The sequence below is a fragment of the Vombatus ursinus genome, unplaced genomic scaffold (genome assembly GCF_900497805.2).
Source record: "Vombatus ursinus unplaced genomic scaffold, bare-nosed wombat genome assembly UNPS02014821.1, whole genome shotgun sequence".
In the NCBI taxonomy this organism is placed as follows: Eukaryota; Metazoa; Chordata; class Mammalia; order Diprotodontia; family Vombatidae; genus Vombatus; species Vombatus ursinus.
Genome location: NW_020954599.1, coordinates 807,558 through 830,041, shown reverse-complemented (window position 1 = coordinate 830,041; position 22,484 = coordinate 807,558). Strand labels below are relative to the sequence as shown.

The 22,484-nt window shown below is 39.7% G+C and overlaps 1 protein-coding gene across 2 annotated transcripts in view; it reads right to left on the bottom strand.

Moving 5' to 3' along the window:
• TSPAN5 (tetraspanin 5) overlaps positions 1-22,484 on the bottom strand; it is a 228,693-nt gene that overhangs the window by 9,119 nt on the left and 197,090 nt on the right. For both annotated transcript variants that reach the window (XM_027837605.1, XM_027837604.1), the window contains exons 3-7: positions 15,525-15,671; positions 10,746-10,916; positions 8,825-8,950; positions 6,913-6,960; positions 6,676-6,792 (exon numbers count right to left, since the gene is read on the bottom strand). In XM_027837605.1, coding sequence (XP_027693406.1) covers positions 6,676-6,792; positions 6,913-6,960; positions 8,825-8,950; positions 10,746-10,916; positions 15,525-15,671 — 609 coding nt within the window. The remainder of the gene's footprint in view (positions 1-6,675; positions 6,793-6,912; positions 6,961-8,824; positions 8,951-10,745; positions 10,917-15,524; positions 15,672-22,484) is intronic.

Below are 22,484 nucleotides of genomic sequence, written 5' to 3'. Positions count from 1 at the left end.
TCAGACATTTAACACTTATTAGCTGTGTGACCCTGGGCAAGTCACTTAACCCCAATTGCCTCACCAAAAAGCCAAAAAAAAAAAAGGGGGGGGGTGGGGAGCTAGATGGTGCAGTGGATAAGAGCACCAGCCCTGGAGTCAGGAGGACCTGAGTTCAAATCCGGCCTCAGACACATAACACTCACTAGCTATGTGACTCTGGGCAAGTCACTTAACCCCAAATGCCCCACACACATACACACCAAAAAAAAAAAAAAACCCAAAGAAAAAGTAAAAAAAAAAAATTCAAAAAAAAAAAGAAAACGGACTCAAATTTTAATTAATAATTAATTAATTTCAGTCAAATATCCAGAATTAAAATATACATTAGTTATTTGGGGAAGATTTTAGCTCAAAGCAAAAAAAAAAAAATACACACAAATTGTTGTGCATCAGGCATGGTAAATTTGCTCAATTAGTTAACTACTTTTGCAGGTGAAATTTAACTTGATTGACTGTATTCATCTCCTTGCCCAACTATTTCTATCTACATTATATGGGAAAGAATGTAGTTAGAAGATCTGGGTTAGACTCAGCTTTGACACTTACAAGGTGTATGACCTTGGGCCAGTCACCTTATTTTCCTCATCTGCAAACAAAGCTGTCACACTTGATGATCCATCAAAAAAAATCACTCAGTATTTATTAATCGCTGACAATGTGCCAGACACTGTGTTAGGTGCTGGGGAATACAAAGAAAAGAGTGAAGCAATCCCTCAGATCCCATTCAACTCTAAGCCTAGGATGCCATGATGGCGGAGAAAGTTCTAGAACCCATTTCCTGACTCTCAGGCCAGAGCTCCTTCCTCTATACCAGAGGTTAATCCCTATAAATCTCTCAGTATGAAAGGAAATAAAACGCTACAGTTTACTATGCCTTTGAACAAATAAAAAGATGAATTAATTTCAACAGGATAATACAGCTATTTACCAAATATTCCCCATAAACAGGCAGTTAAGTGGTGTAGTGAACAGAATGCTAGACCTGGAGCTAGAAGACTCGAGTTCAAATCCAGCCTCAAACTCTCACTAGCTGTATGAACCTGGGCAAATCATTTAACCTCTGTTTGCCTCAGTTTCCATATCTATAAAACAAAGATAATAATGGCAGTTACCTCAGAAGACCATTGGGAGGATAAAATGAAATACAATTTCTAAAATCCTTTGTAAACCTTAAAGTACTATACAAATGCTAGCTGTTAATAACTCCTGGCTGCTACTCCCTTGATAAACTTCTTGCAGCGCCTGTGGGTGCACCATCCCTGCCACGGAGGGTTGCAGCCATCCCTCAGAGCTTGGTGCCCTCTGCAGATGTGATGAGTGGACGGCCAGCTCAGGCTTTATCCAAATCATTGGTGAAAATGTCAGACTAGCATAGATCATCAGGCAATTCACTAGAGGCCTCCCTGCCATGCTGGAGAGGAATGACTCGGGGCTCTGCTCTGGGCCCCAGCTACTCGGCCAGTTCTGAATTGTTTTTTCCTCTAGTCCAAAGCTCTCCGACTTGTGCACAGGAATCATGCCACAGACTTCATCAAGTGCTTTCTTAAAATCTAGGTTAGCTAGATTGTATTCCCCTAATCTATCAATCTGGTAATCCTGTAGAAGGAGGGAGAGAGGGAGAGAGGGAGAAAGGAAGGAGGGAAGGAAGGAAGGAGGGAAGGAAGGAAGGAAGGAAGAGAGGGAGGGAGGGAAGGAAGGGAGGGAAGGAGGGAAGAAGAGAGGAAGGAAGGAAAGAAGGAAGGAAGGAATGGAGAGAGGAAGGGAGGAAGGAAGGAAAGAGGGAAGAGGAAAAAAGGAGAAAAGGAGGGAAGAAAGGAAAGGAGGGAAGGAGAGAAAAGGGGAGGGAGGGAAGGAAGGAGGGAAGAGAGAAGAGGGAAGGAGGAAGGAAGGAAGGATTGAAAGAAGGGAGAGAAAGAAGGGAGGGAGGGAGGAAAGAGGGAAGAGGGAAGGAAAGAGAAAAGGAGAGAAGGAAGGAAAGGAAAAGAAAGGGAGGAAGGGAAGGAGAGAGGGGAAAAAGGGAAGGAGGGAGGGAGAGAGGGAAAGAAGGAGGGAAGGAAGGAAGGATTGAAAGAAGGGAAGAAGGAAGGAAGAAAGGAAGGGATTTAGATTGACTGGACCAGTTTTTGATGAAGTCATGTGGAATGTTTGTGATCATCATTTCAGAGATGTTCAGTACTATCTCTTTAATAACATGTTCTATATCCCTCTTATTCTTCAGGACCTTTCAAATCTCACTGACAGTGGCTCCACACTCACATCTGTTAGTTCTTTCAGTGCCCCAGGACACATTTCATCTGGACCAGTAGCATAAACTCATCAAGAACAGCGAGGTGCCATTTCAGTACTTTCTCATTTATGTATCAACTCTCTATTAGCTCTTTTCCCTCAGTACTTTCCAATCCAAAAATCATCTTCCTTGGCAGAGAAAATGGAAGCAATATAAAGAATTGAGCAGCTCTCTGCCTTCTTCCTGCCAGTTGGTATTAGCCTCCCATCCAACCCAGGAAGAGGGGCATCTCTCCTCTTCTCAACATAGCTTAATTTTTTTTTTCCCAAAATGAGCTTTCAGATGAATTTATCTGTTTGCCATTATAAAAACAAACTACTAGCATCTTCCTCATTCCCATAAGATTGGCAAAGATGGCGAAATATGTAAACATCTATCACTGGAAGGACTGTGGGAGAACAGATACAGTAATGAATGATTAGTGGAGTTGTGATTGGTTCCACCCTCCTGGAAAATAATTTGGAACTATAGTCAGAAAGCCACTAAATGGCATACACTCTTTGGAGCCATTGAAACTTCTATTTGGTATCCCAAAATTCCAAGGAAATCAAGAACAGGGGGCAAGGAGTGGTGGTGGTGGAGAACCCATATATACAAGCATATTTAAAACAGAACTGTTAGTAGCAGCAAAGAACTAGAAGTCAAATCAGTGCCCCTCAGAACCACTGAACAAGTTATGGTACAGGAATGTGATGGAATATTATTACAACATAAGAAGAGTGGAATGAGGGATCTGGAAGAATGCAGGAAGAAGAACAAACTGGTGCAGATTGAAATAAGCAAGAAAATAAAAAGAATTTGCATGATGACACCAATTTCATGAAGGGAGACAACTTAGAAAGGCCTCAGAACTGTCATCAGAGCAGCAACAAATGACTTGAAAAGACTGATGACAAAACATACCTCACATCTTGAAAGAAAGGTAACTGAACAGAAATTCAAAATGATGCATTTTCAAACATGGCCAATGTGCTGTTTTGTTTCCATGGGAACAAGGAGGGGGTGGTGATGGCAGGCAAAGGGAAAGCTAGTGGGTAGTGACAAACAGGACCACAAAATCATTAATAAACCATTTTCTTTTTTTTTTAAACATATTTCCACATCAGTCATATTGTGAAAGAAGCAGAACAAAAGGGGAAAACTACGAGAAAGAAAAAAAAAAGCAAATAGTATGCTTTGATCTGCATTCAAACTCCATAGTTCTTTCTCTGGATGTCAATAGCATTTTCTGTCATGAGTCTTTTGGGGTTGTCTTAGATCCTTGCATTGCTGAGAAGAGCTAAGTCTATCAAAGTCAGTCATCACACGATGTTGTTGTTACTGTTTACAATGTTCTCCTGGTTCTGCTCATTTCACTCAGCATCAGTTCATGTATTTCCAGGTTTTTCTGAAGTCTGCCTGCTCAACATTTCTTATGGAACAATAGTATTCCATTATATTCATATCCCACAACTTGTTGAGCCATTCCCCAATTGATGGGCATTCTCTCAATTTCCATTTCTTTGCTACCATAAAAAGAGCTGCTATAAGTATTTTTGTACATGTGGATTTCTTTTTTATGATCTCTTTGGGATACAGACCTAGCAGTGGTATTGCTGGATCAAAAAGCATGCACAGTTAATAAACCATTTTCTTAAAATGTATGGTACCAAAAAAAAAAATACATAAGGGGACACAAATGAATGGTGCTATTCATTATTCTGTTAAAATAGATTTTTAAAAAAACAAAAAACCCTATAGTACATTGAAATGTGTGTTGTTGATTTAAAATTGCAATTTAAAAGTTGCAATTTAAAAAGGGGGTAATTTTAACATTACTAGCAGACAAATACCGAAAGTGCCTGATTAGCTATTCTATCATTAGGAAAAATTTCATCATCTATATAGGCAATAATTATAGCAAAGCAGGCAAACTTGCAGATCACATCTCTATTGTCACCTGAGTGTTGCTCCATAGATCCCGATTAATTTATGCCTGAAGCTTAAGTGATTATTTGGTGAATGTACTATTTTTTTTATTGCCATGCATGCCAAAATCTATCATTTCTTATTAGGATTCCCATGGTACTTTTTATATATTTTGAGCTAATCAGCAAATATAACTAAGTAATATCCAAACAAGACTTAACTTTCCAACTTGGGCAAGGCATGTAGTGAATCTATCAACATATTATACCCACTGTATCAAGACTTCTGATGGACCAGGCACTGGTGGGGAGACAGAAGTGGGGTGGTGAGGGGGACACTTCAATATTCCAAGGATCTACAATTCTTGTGACTCAAATATGACTCACCCTCCCACCAACCAATGAAAAGACTCACAGAAAATTCAGACTGGTCCTAGGATAACAAACAGTTTTCATTAGGCCCATCCTTAAAACTTCTACTAAAGTTCTCTTCCAATGCCTTATAGGGGTATGCTGGTGACCCTGGACTGTCAAAAAATTCTGCCCAGACGAAACAAGTCCCTGCCCTCAAAGGAAGTTACAATCTACTTGAAGAGATAGAATATACATAGAAAAGAATCTAGGAATATTTTTTTTATCAACTCTTCATCTTATTCACCCCAACCAGATGCGTAGTCTTACTGATTCTTCCCCCACAACATCTCCTGAATCTAGGCCCTCCTTACCACTCACATCACAACTAACCTAATTTAGGCACCTATAATGGACTGTTCCAATAACCTCCTAACTGGTCACCCTCTCTCCATTCTCTCAACAGTTTGTTGTATAACAGTTGAATGGATATTTCTACATCATGGATCCAACTCAATCACTCACTCTCTTGTTTAAGTAGTTCCTCTTATAAATAAAATATAAACTCTGCTGTTTGGCATTGAAGGCCCTACAGGGTCTGGCTCCAACCTACCTTTCTAACATATTCTCTCTCTCCGTCTGTGTCTGTCTATCTCTCTCTCTCTGGCTCTCCTCCACCTCAGCATGCTTTTGTATACTAGCCTACTTGCCTCTCATCTCTGTGCTTTCACATAGTTGGTGCCCCCAACACCTGTCTTCTTGACTATGGCTTCTGCAATCCCTCACTCCCTTCAAGGCTCAGCTCAAGCGCTCACCTATGAGACCTGACCTGATTTCTGATTCAAAGCAACAAGCTAAGCACAGTGGATACTACACATGGAATGATGAAGACCTGAGTTCAAATCTGGCCCCAGGCACATGCTAGCAATGTGACCCTGGGCAAGTCACTCAATCTCTGTCTGCCTTAGTTTCCTCATGTATAAAATGGAGGAAATAATCCCACCTACCTCCCAGGGTCGTTGTGTGGATAAAATGAGATATTTGTAAAGTCCTATGTTTCCCTCGAGTTGAATGTAAGCTCCTGGTGGGCAGGAAAACTATTTGGTTTTTGCCTTTGTATCCCTAGTGCTTAGTGATGCTTCGTACATAGTAAAGCACCTGAAAAATGCTTCTTGAATTGACATGAACCAAATGATTGCTCAAAACATCAAGTACCAAATAACATATAAACATATAACATAAAAACAAAGTATTTGTACTGAGAAAATGCCCGGGCTTGCTGCTGTTATTTTAATGAGGCAGCACTTACCATCCTTTTATTCTCTTTTTTTTCTTCCTCTAAACAGCTCAAAGTTGACACATCTGATCCTGATTATTGAAGACATTTTTTGCCCCCCCCAAAATAAAAAAATTTGAATTGTCAGGGGGAAGAATATGTGTTCTAGTTTACCTTGCTTTACTCAAAAGAGGAGTTCCTAAAATATATGTAAACTGAATTGCATTTTAGGAGGACAGCTTTATGTTTACAGCAAGCCTAGTAGGAATCATTTTATAAATTCCATGTTTAATATGAATAAATTGCCCACCTGGTGGTTCTATCTGTCTGGGTTTTCATTCCCTTGAGCTTTCTTAAATCAGGACAGACCTAGGTTTATAAAATACCTGCACTGGCAGTAAGTAACAGGCTAAAGCAATATCTTCTAAAAATGAGGGTTAAATCATATAAAAATTAATGTCCTCCAACTACTTCCCTAGATCTCCTGCCTCTAGTTTAAAAGAATGAAATCAGAAATGACTAAAGGAGCTATCTCCTTCTAGCTTTGCATGGGAGGGCCCCTTGTAACATTGTTCAAAAGAGCTAGAAGGTTGGAATCCATCCAAAGACCTGGGTTCAAATCCAGCCTCTGACACCTAACTAGTCAGGCAAGCATGGGCAAGTCACTTAACTTCCTAGTGCCCCAAGCAATTGTCCAAATCTAGAAGTTCCCGAAGAGCTGTATAACTAGACCAGTGGAGGGCATTTCCACTTGGAGCGCTTCATAACAATTCAACAAGATGGGCAACCTTGGCTAACGATGTCTTACTTACCTGAAGCAATGCAATGCCTATGAAAATACCAGCCACTATGGTTAAATTGTCTTGTAGCCACTTCTCAAACTGGGGCACACAGCCTTTTGTGTAGATTACAATCTGTTGATCGACCTCCTTGACAAAAGATGAGGAAAGAAGAGTGTCACAGATACTCTTATGGTTCCAATATCCAGTTGTTTAAAAAAGAAAAAAAAGTCTTACTGCTAGGCAGGAACAACAAGAAATTCTACTTACTGGTTTTTGCCTGGCATCATATCCACATTGAGTATTGATGACATCTTCCTGATGGGAAAAGGAAACAGAAAAGTTTGTCCTTGCTACCGGGACACTACCAAATAGAGGCACTGGTTGTGGTGAGCTGGGAGTCTGGTTAGGATCACATAAGATTAGGGCCAGAAGGGAAATCATCCCATTGACCCCAGAGCTACCTACACGCTGGCTTTTTCCATAAGGGAAGATAAAAAGTACCTTTCACCCAGGGATCTGCTAAAGATTTATCTGGTAAAGATTTAGCAAGTAGTGCTCTGATGTCTGGGATACACATTTACATTTAATTTGCATTATTAACTTTTTCTCCATCCCTTTCATAAACAATCAAATTAAACTATAAGTCAAAATGTGGAGCTATTTCTGAGACGTAAACGTACACACTGATGATTTAACAATCAGGTCTGCCTGCACACCTCTGCTCTCACCCCATTAACACCAAGGTGAGACTTGGGGGCAGGGTGTGTGAAAGGACAGATGAGGAAAAACTAAGCACAATAAACAGAACCTGCAAAAAGGTCAACCTGGACTCAATGCCAGAGAAATCTCTTAAATAAATCTGAACTGCTCTAAAGAAGGATGGGCCGCCCCTGGAAAAGGTGGGTCTCCCTTATTTAGAAGGCTAAAGCCCAAGCCAGGTGATCACTTATTACATTATATCAAATCAGAGATTCTGATTCGAGTATCAATTAGACTACACCACCTTCCGACTCTAAAAACCATAATTCTGTGAATTAATCAAGGCAAGGGATAAAAATCCATGGGAAACAGGGAAAGGGCACCACAGCAAGAAACACCCCTGCTGTATGTGGTTTCACCAGACATCGGGGACAAAAGAGAATCCTTGTGATAATAAGAAAATGAGGAAAACTGCATGTCATGGCACGGTGAGCCCAGGGTCCAAAACCTTCAATAAAAGGAAAGCGTCTCATAAGAGAATCTTATTGTATATTTATAGAATGAAAATTGGCATTCTCTAAGGCCATAACTGCCCAGAAGAGTGACCTGTCCATCTTCCAATCAACACATACAATCACTTCTCTCACTACCCCATCTACTACTACTTTTATCACCATCTTGGGGAAAGAAAGAGCAACAGATACCAGCCACATCTGAACGTAAAAGCAATGGGCATTTATAGTTTGCAAAGCTGGGTGTGTGGGTGTATGGGTGTATGGGTGGGTGTGAGTGTACTCAGTTGAGCCTCACAACTGGTAGGTGCTATTATTATCCTCATTTTACAGATAAAAAAATGAGGCTGGGAGAGATTAAGTGATTTCCCAGAGTTACATAGCTAGTATAAGTCTAAGGTAGATTTTGAACTCAGGTCTTTTTGACTCCAAGTCCTATGCTCTGTACCAACTGACTGCCTATACATATATATACACACACACACACACACACACACACACATATATACACATATATATATATACATATGTATATATACATATACATACACACACACCATAAATGAATCACAGAGGCCCATCCTCTTAAGAAGCCTTCCTTGATCCCTCAAACTGGATGTGATTTCACCTTTTGGATCCCCTCTCCTAGCACCTAGCACATTCTGCCATGTATTTTAGTTATTTGTGCACTTGTCCCCTCCCCCCACATTAAACAGTAAGCTCTTTGAGGGCACAGCCCTTTCTGATTCTTCTTTGGATCTCCCAGAGACCAAGGATGGTTCACTGAATGTAGTAGGTGCTCAACGAGCATATACTGAGTTGAACTGAATTGAAGAACCAGGGGGGACGAGGCGAGTTTTGCCTTCAAGGAAGAGAGGGACAAGAGGCCCAAGCCAGAAGAGATTCGTGAACCCCTCAACCCCTACCCCACCCCCTTTGGATAAAGTGGGCTTTGCTCATTCACTTACTGCAGGATCTTTCGTACAACACGAAAACGGTACGCCGCATCGTTCTCGACTTGCATTGGAATCTGTGCAATTGAAGTAAATATTTAGGTTCCAGTCATCTGCTCCAAAAGCCCCACAGCACTGCCACTAGAGTAAAGAGGAGAAAATTAGAACCTCTTCACTCATCGATGATCACCCTGCTCGCGTTCATCTTCACCGAAACAACATTCTGCTCCAGCCAGCTGCCAGCGCTCCTGCCTCCCCCAGAATGCCCTTGCAAGTCAAACAGAACCTATACGGCACATCAAAAAAACCTCCAAAGGAATTCAAAACCCTACTCGTAAAATTAGTTCACTGGTTTACAGCTGCTAAAGGATGGAGAGTGACATCACGGCAAAGAAGGAACCAGGAGGCACATTTCTAACAGGGTTGGTTTAATTTAGAGCAGTTGGAAATGGAGCCTGTATCTGTTGGGTGTGGGAGGAAGGAACGTGTCTGGCCCACAGCCTGTCTTCATCATTCAGGGAGGAGCACTGCCTGCACCCTTCCTGGAAGCCAATAGGACAATTTGATTGCTCTAAGGTTTTCAGGACCAGAGCCGTCTGGAAGCATTCAGCTCCACGTGGCTCTTACGGCCTGGTTGGAAAAAGACAAAACCAAGCCAAACATGTAGAATGTAATTTTCACCAAACGCAAACAACATTTCAAAGAGGTGTGTTGGTCATGCCAAGGCAACCCATACTTGATCACTGGGAAGGGTTCTTCTGGATAACACGAATCAGGACAAATCATGGAGATGACAGAACTCCACTGTATCAGTCACGCAATCCAGCTACAAATAGCATTGACTTTAAATTGGAAGGCTAAGTCAGTTAAAGGGAACTTTGGAATCTGATGATGGGAAAGAGAAAGCTTTGGTACACAACTAAGGCTTGGCCACCCACAGAGAAGTTATAGCAGACGCTACTGATAACCATGAAGCTTGAAAGGGCATTACAGGTTCAGTCGATCAACCCGTCCATTGTCTGAGAGAAGGGAGGGGAGGGAAGAAGCATTTATGTAGCGCCTACTGTGTACCAGGCACTATGCTAAGCACTTTTTACAAATATTATCTCATTTGATGAAGTAATGGAGACCCAGAATAAGAGATAATGGTCACAATAGGAAGAGGGAATCCTGACTCCCTCCTCACTACACCATGGTGTCTACCCAGGACCGTATTCAAAAAACAAGTGAATGGACATTAGTCTACAGCCCAAGATCAAATGTTTCAGATGGTTTATACAGAGAGAGGTCTATTCAAATGCCAACAGATCTTTCATTACGTATAAGTTATTACCATATTGCAAGATAATATGTCATCTACATTTCTCTTTTAGTTAAACCTCACAACATCCCTATGTTTTAGATAGGGCCTCATTTTACAGACAAAATAACAAAAGACATAAAAAGGTTAAAGTGACCTCCCAAAGTCTCTTGCGTGGCTAGTTGCATAGATAGCAAAAAGGTAGAGACCAGGATTGGAACCCAGGTCCTCTGACTTCAAAGCCAGAATGCTTTCCAATTATATAACAGCGTAATTATGGGCTGAGGCATAGGGGAAGCAGGTGTTAAAAACAAGTTATTTTTAGATACCAGGTGGAACTTTAAAAAAATACAAGCAGCTGATTGTCATTCACTGCTAATAGAAAAAGACCAGCTAGTTACAGGCACGCCTCCATACAGCTCCCCCACCTTCTTCCTCTTCACATCAAACAAAAAAGCATCCGACACAGAATTCTACTGGAGACCTCTGAAAGGCAAGTGAGAAGACAAGGAGAACCCCAGGCCGTTGAAGGCACGTCTTTGTTGGCCAACGCAAAAAGCAGGGGAGAAAGCAATTATGTAGACACCTCCATTCAAACAGGTGCTTGAGTTGAAAAGAAACAGGATTCCAACTTACATATTCCTGGGTAAAGTCTATGAGATTTTGTAAATCGATGTCATCCCGATAAGCTCTAATGTTGTTGTTTATAAAGAAATACAGCTGGTCTTTGATCCAGTCTTTGAAAACAAATGCCAAAACTCCAGCAGTGAGCTCCAGGAAGAAAATAATTCCCAGGAAGACAGAAAACTAAAACAAAAAACACACAGAGAATGGTTATGACGGCTATTTTCACCATATTTGAATAAAAGGGTCTTTCTTACCTCTTTTTAAGTCTTGTCATTATATCAGAATGTTACTCAGCACTAAAGCAGATGATCATCAGTTTCTTGAGATTTATTAATACAAAATTACATTTCAGCAAAGATTAAAAAAAATTCCAGAATCACATTTTAGGTGCACTGGTGTTTCAGTCAGTAATTAAGCAAAGCCCATAAGCAAACAAGAATGACTCATTATACCCAAATTAAGTCCAAATGCATTTCACATGACTGATGTTTCTGCCAGGAGCTTTTAATAATGACCAATTCCTTACCTCTAAGACATTCTGCTCATATTAAAAAGAATAGAGAATATCATAATATTGGAGTTTTCCTGCCATCTGGAAGGGTGGTCAGGATTCCATATTCCTTTAGAGGATTCCGATGTATTTTTAATCCTCCCCTTGCACCTGCTGCACAGGATGAAATAGCAGGTGGGTTCATCTGAGGAAAATGACGCAGCCTGAGAGGTGGTGAGGGGGAGCATGGCATTAAAATAATCTTCCCGCATTAGGAAAAGCAAAGTGACACAAACCGCCACCCACCCCTCCTGGTCACCTGAGGAGCTTTAGTTCCTTTGCGGCTCCCCTTTGGGGACAGCCTTGCCCCCGGCCACATTTCTAACATCCTTTTCCAAAACAGAATCATTTCTAAATTCTAAAGTCAGAAGGTGCCTTTGTAAAGTAAAAGCAAGTATTAGGTATATTTTGACTACAGTCTCTGTAGGAGAGCAGGTTCAAAACCATGGACCTAGTGGAAAATTTGCATGATTTCTGAGAGGAAAATTCCAAAGGTACGTGGCACATCTTGTACTAAGCCACCCACCTCTTTTCTTTGGACTTCTCACCCATCCATCCCTCTTCTCTAAGCAGGTCTGAAGCTATTGAAACAGGAAATGGGAACTGAAGTATAATTACACAGGTCAACCATTCTAACAACAGGGACAGGCAAGCCCAGGTGGGGTCTCGACCACTGCACCCCCAACCAATTAGCAGGCTTGGAAAAGCCAACTTAAAGAAACATAAGTAACACTTAAGAGCTATCCTTTTATTTACAGCAAACAGAATCAACAAGATGTGGTGGGGAGAGAAAACCATCCATTTACTCCACAAAATTGAGAAAGGGGAAAGTGTGTGATAAATATAGTAATTCTTCATGTGACTATAAGTCAGGGGTTCTTAACCTGGGGCCCATAGGGTTTGTTGATAGATTTCAGGGGCTCCATGATGAATGGGGTAAAATGACATCTTGATTTTCATAAGCCTCTAACTTCCATTATTCCAATATTACTTGGAGAAGGGGTCCATAGGGTTGACCAGACTGCCAAAGGGGATCATGACACACAAAAAGAGTAAGAACCCTTGACTTAGGTGGATGTTACACCCATTTAGTATCAGTCTCTACCCAACTATGTTCCATATGTGGTATGTCATAAGCCATAGCACCTTCAGGTCTAAAAAAGACAGCCCAGGAGTGCAGATCCAGCACCACCTTCTAGAAATCCCGACTTTCTAAAGACTCACCCCCACTCCAGGTTCCTAAGTGCCTGGACTATTGTCTGGATTCCTAAGAATAGAGCTTTAGAGACCCAGGTGCCTGGACATACCATGACTGCTTCAGTCAACGGGCAGCAAGATACCATAGACATACTTATTGGTGGCACAAGTCCTTTCAAATCGTTACACATCTCAATGAAATATAAAGACGTCTTTGCTCCTACAGTATTAATGGTTACTGGAAACTTTACTCCAGGTAATATCCCCAACGTTGGGCATGAAGAAAAAGAAGGCTAAGGGGGGAAAAAAGCTAAACACATAATTATACTTTTGGATAGAACATAGAATAATTTCTCTTTATTTCATAGTCACCACCTTTATGCATATGAAAAAGAAATCAACTGTTTCGATTACCTTAATTTCTCTTTAGTTTGATTATAGATCAAACTCCCTTCTTTAGGAAGAACTAGCCCTAAACTAAGCCAGACTAACATGAATAGTCACTTAAGTCTAGGTTACCTATAGATTTAATGAACAGCTAGATGCAGAAGACTTTATCATTCAGTAGCAGATAATTTAGAAGAATGAAATAATCATAAGATTATAAGGTTTTTCAAAACGCCAAATTTCCCTTTCTAGCAGAAAGTGGGATTGACCAGAGGCTAAGTTCCCCTTTCTGGCAGCTGGAGAAAGGTTAGCCAAAGGCTGTTATATTTTCCAGTCTTAGTGGTTAAGCCCCGCCTCCTCCCTTTTTTTCTCGAGCTAAAGTCTAAGTAGAATAATGGATTCTGCTAAGGCAGAAGGGGGGTGACTGCTAACCACTGACCACTAAAAGTTCTTCTTTCCCAGTCCACTTTCTGGTTATAAAAGGTATCACCTGGAAGAAAGGATGTCTGGCATAGGATTAAGAAAGTCTTTGGAGAAGTCAGGTGACCTATCTTGTCCAACTGAATTCTGTTCAAAACAAATTTGTCATTTTTCCAATTCCTCTTTTTTTGTTTTAAAAACCATCTCTGTAAATCAGTCCTTGTCTCTGACCTCTGAGGAGTCAGGCGACCTGGTTTGACATGTAAATCTCAGCTTTTGCAGATTAAATCACAGATGACTCGGTAACTTTGTCCTCGGTTTCCTTTCTATTTCGGACAATCAATTTTAACACAAATTTCTCTCTGCTGTATTTATTATATCTCTATTTTGAATCTGTTTTTGTCCTTCTATCCTCAGTGCTAAGCATGTAGTAGGTACTTAATAAATGCTTGCTGGTTGGTTGGTCTATCAGGAGCTGGGCATCATTTTTTCTTGCCTATATTTCTCACCAGTCTCTTACCAGGCCATTTCTAATTGATAACAAAAATTTGAGATCAAAGGCTATCTTGCTTACCTAGTGAATTGCATGCCCCAGATCTCTCTAATCATTTTCAGGACTTTTCCCTATCCCTCTATGTTTGGTTTGTGTTCCTTTGCAGTATAGAATAACCTTCTCTATCATGTTTGCTCCACTCATTTTTGGCAAGGAAGGGAATGTTTTAGTATCCAAGTGCAGCCTTTTGAGTCCAAGTTTACAGAACAAATCCTTTTATTAAGGGGATTTGTTCTGTGAAGTTTTGGATTGAGAACCACATGTGGCCTCAAGGCCGCAGGTTCCTCACCCCTGCACTAGACTGAGGATATTAATTTGATTTACTCTAAAACATGCACAATTAAGAGCTCATTTTGGGGGGGAGAGGGAGATTTAATTTGGGGATATTGTTATAACATTAGTTTCTGGTTTCTCAGGCAACATTCATCCTCTGTCAAAAATGGCTACTTGTCCATCAAGTGAACCACAGATAAATTCACATTCATTCAAATAATGTAGAATTTATAATTAGTTTTTATACTCAAAGGTCAGAAAGAAAATCACTAAATAAAACTATTCTTTGATTTCACATCTAGGTGTGTGCAAGTGTTTGAGTCAGGATTGTCTTTAATGAGCAGAAATAACTCCTGACTTACTCTTTCTTACAAGTCTAGGGTTGGTTTTAAAGCTAGAAGGGACTCTCTCTTTCCACAGACGAATAAACTGAGGCCCAAAGTGGTTAAAGTGGTGGTTTGCCCTAGGTCACACAGACAGTGACAGCTCCGGGATTGGTCCTCCAAGTCCCCTGACTACAAATCCATTGCTTTGCTTCCTCTACCCCCCACGGGCACAAGAAACAGGTTGCCCCTAGCTTTTGCAGGGATCCCAGTGGATTACAGCAATGGCTCTTGTCATCCTGATTTAATTCTCTCATTTTGATGATACCTATACAGCTGCAAGGCTGTTTGCATTAGCAACACCTTTTTTTTTTTAATCACCTTATACAAATTCACTCATCTGCTACTAGAATGCCAAGGGATAACATGCCAACTTAGACATTTAAGTGCTACCTTTGAAGAAATTGCTCATCTGGAACTATCCGTACCAGGTGCTTTTTTTTTTTTTTAAATCATAAAATAAACAGCAGCTCCCATAATGCTTTGCCATGTTCAAAGCCTCTCCTAAGGCGGTGGTGTCAAACTCAAATAGAAACAGGGGCCATTAACCCATACATGAGAATCCTTGAAGGATGCACATTAACTTAGAAAATCACGTATTTATCTATTTCTTTTTTATTAATACATAACATATTAAACTTAGATAGGGACTCCATTTTAATAGTATTTTATTTTTCTCCCAATTATATGTAAAGACAATTTTTAGCACTCATTTTTATAAGATTTTGAGGAACTACATTTTATTTTGGTTTTGGCCACCCTCAAGAGTGTTGTGGGTCACCACGTTTAATGCCTTTGTCCTGAGGTACTCTTAAATTAATTGAAAACGGGAACAATTACTCGATAGTGAGTTTATAAATACTGAAATCCACTCTAATAGAAAGGAACACAAAGGCAATTTTCCTTTTATTTCAATTTCATAGTGAAAGGGATCACCATGGTCAAATGTTTGCAAGAGTCTTTCCCACACTATATCCTCTGCTCCACAAACACAAGACTGAAGATCAAAGAAGCTGGATACTTACAAACTTGAGAAGGAAAGTGTTTTCTCGAAGAGCTCCAATACATCCTGCAAATCCTAAAATGAACATAACTCCCCCCACAACCAGGAACAGCCAGACAGGATCAAAACCTCCCAAGTCTGTGATTGAAGAGATATTCGACAGTACTCCCTAAGAGGGAAAAGGAAACACAAACAAAAATACTCTTGAGATAAACTTTTGAATTCTGGTTTTGTGTGTTATTGATTCCACGGTGTTTTTGTTTTGTTTTTCATTTATTTTTTTTCAATTCAAGGAACAAAACAAGCATTTCTATAACACAGTACAATAAAAATGATGATTGCATGTGAAACTGCAAATCTACCACGTACAACTTGCTATTCTCTCCAAATATATACCAAAGTTATCATGTAAATTTATTTTTCCTTTTTTTTTCTTCCTTTCCCTCACCCCACCCTAGAGATGACAACCATTGGACATAAATAGGTATGTGTATGTATTATGCATATATATATGTATGTGTGTGTGTTTGTATATGTGTATGTATGTGTGTGTAAAATTATTCTATCATGGTGGTTTTTTTAAAGAGTATTTTCAAAACAACCCAGATCAATAAGTAAAATGAAAGTTATTAATACAAAGAACAAAGAGGGAGAAGTGTCATGAAACACTAGAGAGATCAAGAGTGGCCTACTGTGACAGCGAGGTAGAGCAGTGGATAGAGCACCAGCCCTGGAGTCAGGAGGACCTGAGTTCAAATCCAGCCTCAGACACTCACTAGCTGCGTGACCCTGGGCAAGTTATTTAACCCTAATTGCCTCAAAAAGGAAAAAAAAAAAAAAAAAGATTGGCCTGCTTGCTGTGTCCCAAAACTGGACATTCCATCTCTGGCAACCATGTGTTTGCACATGTAGTCCCCAGGTCTGTCTGCAACACAATTCTCCTTACCTCCATCTCTTAGCTTCCTTCAAAGATTAGTTCATGTACCTACCACCTTTCTGAAGTTTTTCCTGATCCACCTAGATGTCAGCATTCTCTCCATTTTCAAATTACCATGTCTTTTCTTAGCCTGCCTCTGACACTTAGTAGCTATGTGACCGAGGGTGAACCAATTAATGCTCTTGTGCCTCAGTTTCCAATTGTGTAAAATGTAAGGATTATAATCAATGTCTTCTAAGGTCTCTTCCAGCTCTAAATCTATGGTCACAGGCTGTATGCTTAATAAAATGTAAGGTCCTTGAGGGCTGCAACTAGGTTTCATTTTTGAATCCCCAGGTTTTATATAGCATAGTTTCTTTTACAGAACATACCTTCAAAAAAAAAATGCTAGTTGAATTAAACTGAATCAAACTGAACTGTCTTATAGAACAAAGGAGACTTCATGCTGCCCAGTCAGACACTGCCCCTAGGACTGGCAGACACTAACCAGAGAAGAAGGCTCAATGAAGGCTTTCTTGGGAATGGGACATAAATACAATTGTCTAATAATTGTTGTTCCATCGTGTCCAACTCTTTACAACCCCATTTGGGGTTTTCTTCGAAAAGATACTGCAGTGGTTTGCCATTTCCTTCTCTAGCTCATCTTACAGACGAGGAACTGAGGCAAACAGGGTGAAGTGACTTGCCCAGGGTCACACAGCTAGTAAGTGTCTGAGGCCACGCTTGAATGCAGGAAGATAAGTCTTCCTGACTCCAGGCCTCTAATAGTTAAGGCTATGCAACAATGAAACAAGCTGCCTCAGTAAGGAATGAACTCTCCATCACTGGAAGTATTAAGGCAGTGCCTGGATGACCAGTTACCAGGGACATTGTTGGAGGGATTCCTGCATTGGGTTGAAAATTGGACTTGGTGACCTCTAAGATTTCATACTGGGCGTCTAGGCGGTACAGTGAATAGAACACTGGGACTGGAGTCAAGAAGACCTGAGTTCAAATCCAGCTTCAGACACTTACTAGCTGAGTGACCCTGGGCAAGTCACTTCACCCTATTTGCCTCAGTTTCCTCATCTGTAAAACGAACTGGAGAAGGAAATGGCACACCACTCCAGTATCCTTGCCAAGAAAACCTCAAACGGAGTCACAAAGAGTCAGGCATGCCTAAAAACAACTTGAAGAACAACAAGAGATTTTATAATGTTTTGTACCGCACATTACAGGTTACAAAATGCCTTCTAATGTCTTGCACAGGACATTGCAGGCTATAAAATGATTGCACTTACACATCTGATCCTCCCTCAGATCCAGTGGGGCATGTTGGGCAGGTCTTACTGTCCCTATCTTCAAATAACCGTCAGAGGCCAAGTGTCCCAAGGCCACTTCGTTGGCAAAGATGCAGCCCAAAGCTACATTTTCTGATTCTTTTCACTAGTGACTTCCCCACTTGGGAGATTTTCCTTTTATGACTCACGAAGGCAGGTTCCAAGTTCAGATAATTCCTAAGGACTGCTCCACAGCCTGTGCCTTTCAAATTAAAGTCTAGTGGAGAGTGGAAACAGTTATCTGGGCGAACCAAATACGTCTACCTTGTACCACACTCAGATAAGCCATCAAAACATTACAGAAGAAGAGTCAGTTCTCAGTAGTCAGTAAGTTTCAGGATAGTTTTTTCCCCTCCACAATTTGTCCCTTTTTAACAATCTCCTCTGAATACTTACTCTTGGAGCAGGCCACAGGAGTAGTTTTAATTGAGAGAAACTCAACATGTTACCATGGAAACAGCAGCCAATGTGGTCTAACGCCTGCTATTTCTCCAGCATTTAAAATTTCAACATATCAAAGGCATGGAGAAAGACAACTCTTTAAGGGGCAGAAACAATTTCTCCTAATACAATCTTGAGTGGTATGGGTGGTATGCAAGGAATTGGTCTCAAACTAGGTCAAGTCTAAGAAAACTGCGTATGGAAGTCAAAAATCACAGGCCAATGTTTCTATCCTTTGGCCCTGCCTGAAATGGAGGTGAAATTCACAGCTTCTCTGCTTCAACTTTACAAAACTTCCCAGAGCATTTTCCTGCCTCTGGTTAGAAAACGGGATTGAGCAGTAACTAAATGTATTCCTCCTAATAAAGCCTTTGGCTTTATAATCAAGATGGCTAATTAGCTGTCCTCATTAGCCCATGCTGGGGCAGTGGATTGTGGGATAGGAGCCTCCAACATGGGACTTTTATATTTTGCTGAGAGTTTGAGAGATGAAAGTGAAGAGTTAGAAAAAGCCTGCTGACAATTCTTGTATTTGTGGTTTGTAACAACGAAAGTAGCTAATGAAAGAACTTCATCTAGGTCTACACTCGTGACTTCTGAAGGCTCGGGAATTCAAAGAAACAAATGCCCTAGAAAAATATATACTGCAAGCTAACATATCAGGAATTAAAGCGTGAAAAGTCAAATCCCTAGTTAACTTTGTATAGCACTCATATTCAAATTGAGATAGAAAGATAATCTTAATTTAATCTTCAACTCTATTTACCCAGTTACCTAATCCAGGGGTGGGGAACCTGTGGTTTCAAGGAAAGGGCTGCACTTGAGGACCTAGAGGGCCACATGTGGCCTTGAGACTACAGGTTCCCCACCCTTGCAATGCCAAAAGTCAATATTTCCATGGAGTCAATTTGTGAATGTTTTCACTCATGTTGGAACAAGAATAAGGCATTTCTTTCTGCTTTGTACTTCCTTCACCAATGAACTTACCTCTTCTACAACAGTATAAATACAACATATCAAAGTTTATGAGATACAGCCAAAGCAGTACTCAGAGGAAAATTTATATCCTTGAAAAAATATATTAACATAAGAGAAAAAGAGAGAGTTTAATGAGCCAAGTTTGGAGATAATGAAATTAGAAAAATTAACAATATTGTTCAGTTGTATACATTTCTTTGTGACCCCATTTGAGGTTTTCTTGGCAAAGAACTGGGGTGATTTGCCATTTCCTTATGCAGCTTGTTGTACAGATGAGGAAACAGGATTAAGTGACTTGCCCAGGGTCACACAGCTAAGGCCACATTTGAACTCAGGAAGATAAGTTGTCCTGGCTTCAGGTCTGACACTATCCACTGTGCCACCTAGCTGCCCACAACATTATTGTAACAGGAGCAAGTAAGAATAACACTTTAAAAAGGAAAAGCGGGGGGGGGGACGACAATAAAAGAAACATTGAAATGATAAAGAAAATCAAGAGCTATTTTTAAAAGATCAATATTTCCTCCTGATAGGCAGTAAATTTAATTAAAATGAAAGAGAAAAATCAAATGACCAAATTCTATAAGGCAGATATTTATAAAAGATTTATTTCCTAACAAATAAATCATCAAAAGATATGATTAGACAGTTCATAAAGGAAAAAAAATAAAATTCTCAAAATCACCACCAAAAAAAAAGTTTCATTTGTTCATTATTAGAGAAATGCAAATTAAAACAACTCTAATACATGACCTCCTTCAATATTCAAGACCTCTAGCTTCCCAAGTTTGGAACACCTTCTACAAATGCTGAATTCAAGCAAGCTCTCTGAAACATAGTAAACAGACATCTAGAGTAGTAGTGGCCAAAAAATTCATTACACATTAGCCAACCTGTAGACAAAATGCCACCTCACATGCACTAACTTGCTTTAAAAAAAGAGTCAAAAATACTTTTTTGCTTTAACAAAGGACAGGAAACTTAGGTGGTGCCTTTCAATTGGGAATGGCTGAATAAATTATGGTATATAAATGGAATGGAATATTAGTATGCTATAAAAATATTAAAAGTATGGGCTCCAGAGAAATTTTAGAGGATTTATTTATATGAACTGATATAGATTGAAGTAAGCAGAACCAAAATAATAATTTACACAAGGAGAACAACATTGTAAAGGAAAACAACTGTAAAAGACTTAAAAACTTGCAATCAATGCAACCCATCATGGCTCCAGGAAACTGATGAAGCTTCCCATCTCTTAGCAGAGGGGCAACAGACCACAGGTGAAGAAGATGACATGAATTTTCAGAAATGACCATTGTGTGAATGCTTTGTAGGACTATGCTGACTTATTACAAAGAAGAGCTCTTTATTTGGAGGAAGGGGGGACAGAACAGGATAAGCAGTGGTGGATAGTGATGTTGAATAGGAAGAAAGAAAAAAAGGTTAAAAAAGAAGAAGAAAATCATTTTTAAAAATACACAGAGGAGAGAAGAAGGATATTCATAAGGGATCACCAACAACAGAGCAATACTGAAGCTATTATATTAAACTAGAAATGTACTTGAAAAAAGCAAGATATACATAGTGGCGATTCACAGTTTTCATCTGAAGTACTCTTTTTGTTTTTATTGTATGGGGAAATGTTTATTGGAGTTTATCAAGTTCATAATAATACAAAGAAATAAATTTTAAAAAGAATAACCACTGTTCCATCAGGACTATGCTTTAGATAGTTAACTGAAAGTGAATAGGACTCATCTGTGTAAAAATATTATAGCCTTGCAATTTCTAATAGTAAGCATTGATCAGGCATCACTGAACAAACTGTGTGATAGGAATGGAATGAGAAATACGAATAAGACAAAAAAATTCAGAATCATTTATGTGAAGTAATAGAGTGAAGAAAATAGACTTACAACCATACTTATGACTATGACTATGTAAATGAAAATACAATATATACAAATAGATAGATAGATAGATACAGATGGCTATAGCTATTCATCTAGTTATCTATAAATGTTTGTCCCCATTGAAGGTGTTTGACAACATGGCTGAAAACATCATGCTAAAAAGCATGGGAGCATGCACACAGCCTTGTTTCACTCCATTGGTGACTGGGGAAGCACAAGAGCATCATCCATTATCCAGAACCTTGGCAAGCATGCCTTCATGAAACTGACGTACAATACTAATGACAGAATTTTCCATAAGCCCTCTTAACTTTGTAATTTATTGTGTGACATAGGAGACACTGGCACAGGACTGCCCAGCATGGCGTGCCCTCATCAGAGAAGGCGCTGAGCTCTATGAGCAAAGCAGAATTGAAATAGCTCAAAAGAAATGAGAGATCAGGCAGCTAGATGGTGCAGTGGATAGAGCACTGGTCCTGGATTCAGGAGGACTTGAGTTCAAATCCAGCCTCAGACACATAACACTTACTAACTGTGTGACCCTGGGCAAGTCACTTAACCCCACTGCCTAGCTAAAAAAAAAAAAAAAAAAAGAAATGAGAGATGCATAAATTTAGGGAATCCACCCCAAATGTTCAGGTGGACTACTTGTACCTGACCTGTGGTAGAGCATGCCAAGCTCATATTGGTCTGATCAGCCACAGTTGGACACATTATAACTTGATTCTAACATAGTGATATCATTTCGGTCCTCTTAAAAAATGAAGACTATAAATAGTATATCTCAGGGCAGCTAGGTGGTGCAGTAGATAGAGCTCAGGCCTTAGAGTCAGGAGGACGTGAGTTCAAATCCGGCCTCAGACACTTGACTTGATACTTACTAGCTGTGTGACCCTGGGCAAGTCACTTAACTCTAATTGTCTCACCAAAAAAAAAAAAATTAAAAAATTTTTCAAAATAGAGTTGACCAAAGCACTGAGAGGTTTAATAACCTGCTCATGATCACACAGCTAATATGCATTAGAGGCACACTTGAATCTAGGTCTTCCTGACTCTAAGGATGCTTCTCTACCCATCAGCTGCCTCTATAATAATAATGATGTTAACAATAAAGTTTAAAAATATTCAGAAGGAAAATAAAGTCACAGAGAATGTGGAAATAAACAGGACATTTTTTTTTCTTATTTTGTCATATGCACATTTTTCAACAAGTAATTATTTGGAGTAATGAGATACTATTTTATTGTTTGTTCAGTATAATGTTTATTTTTGTTGATGTTTACTCAATTTAGAATTAAAAAATTAGCAGCCCTAGGTGAAATCAAACCCTAAGTGCTGCCTCATCTAAATGACAAAACACATGCACAAAACCGCATCTGGATATCCAATTT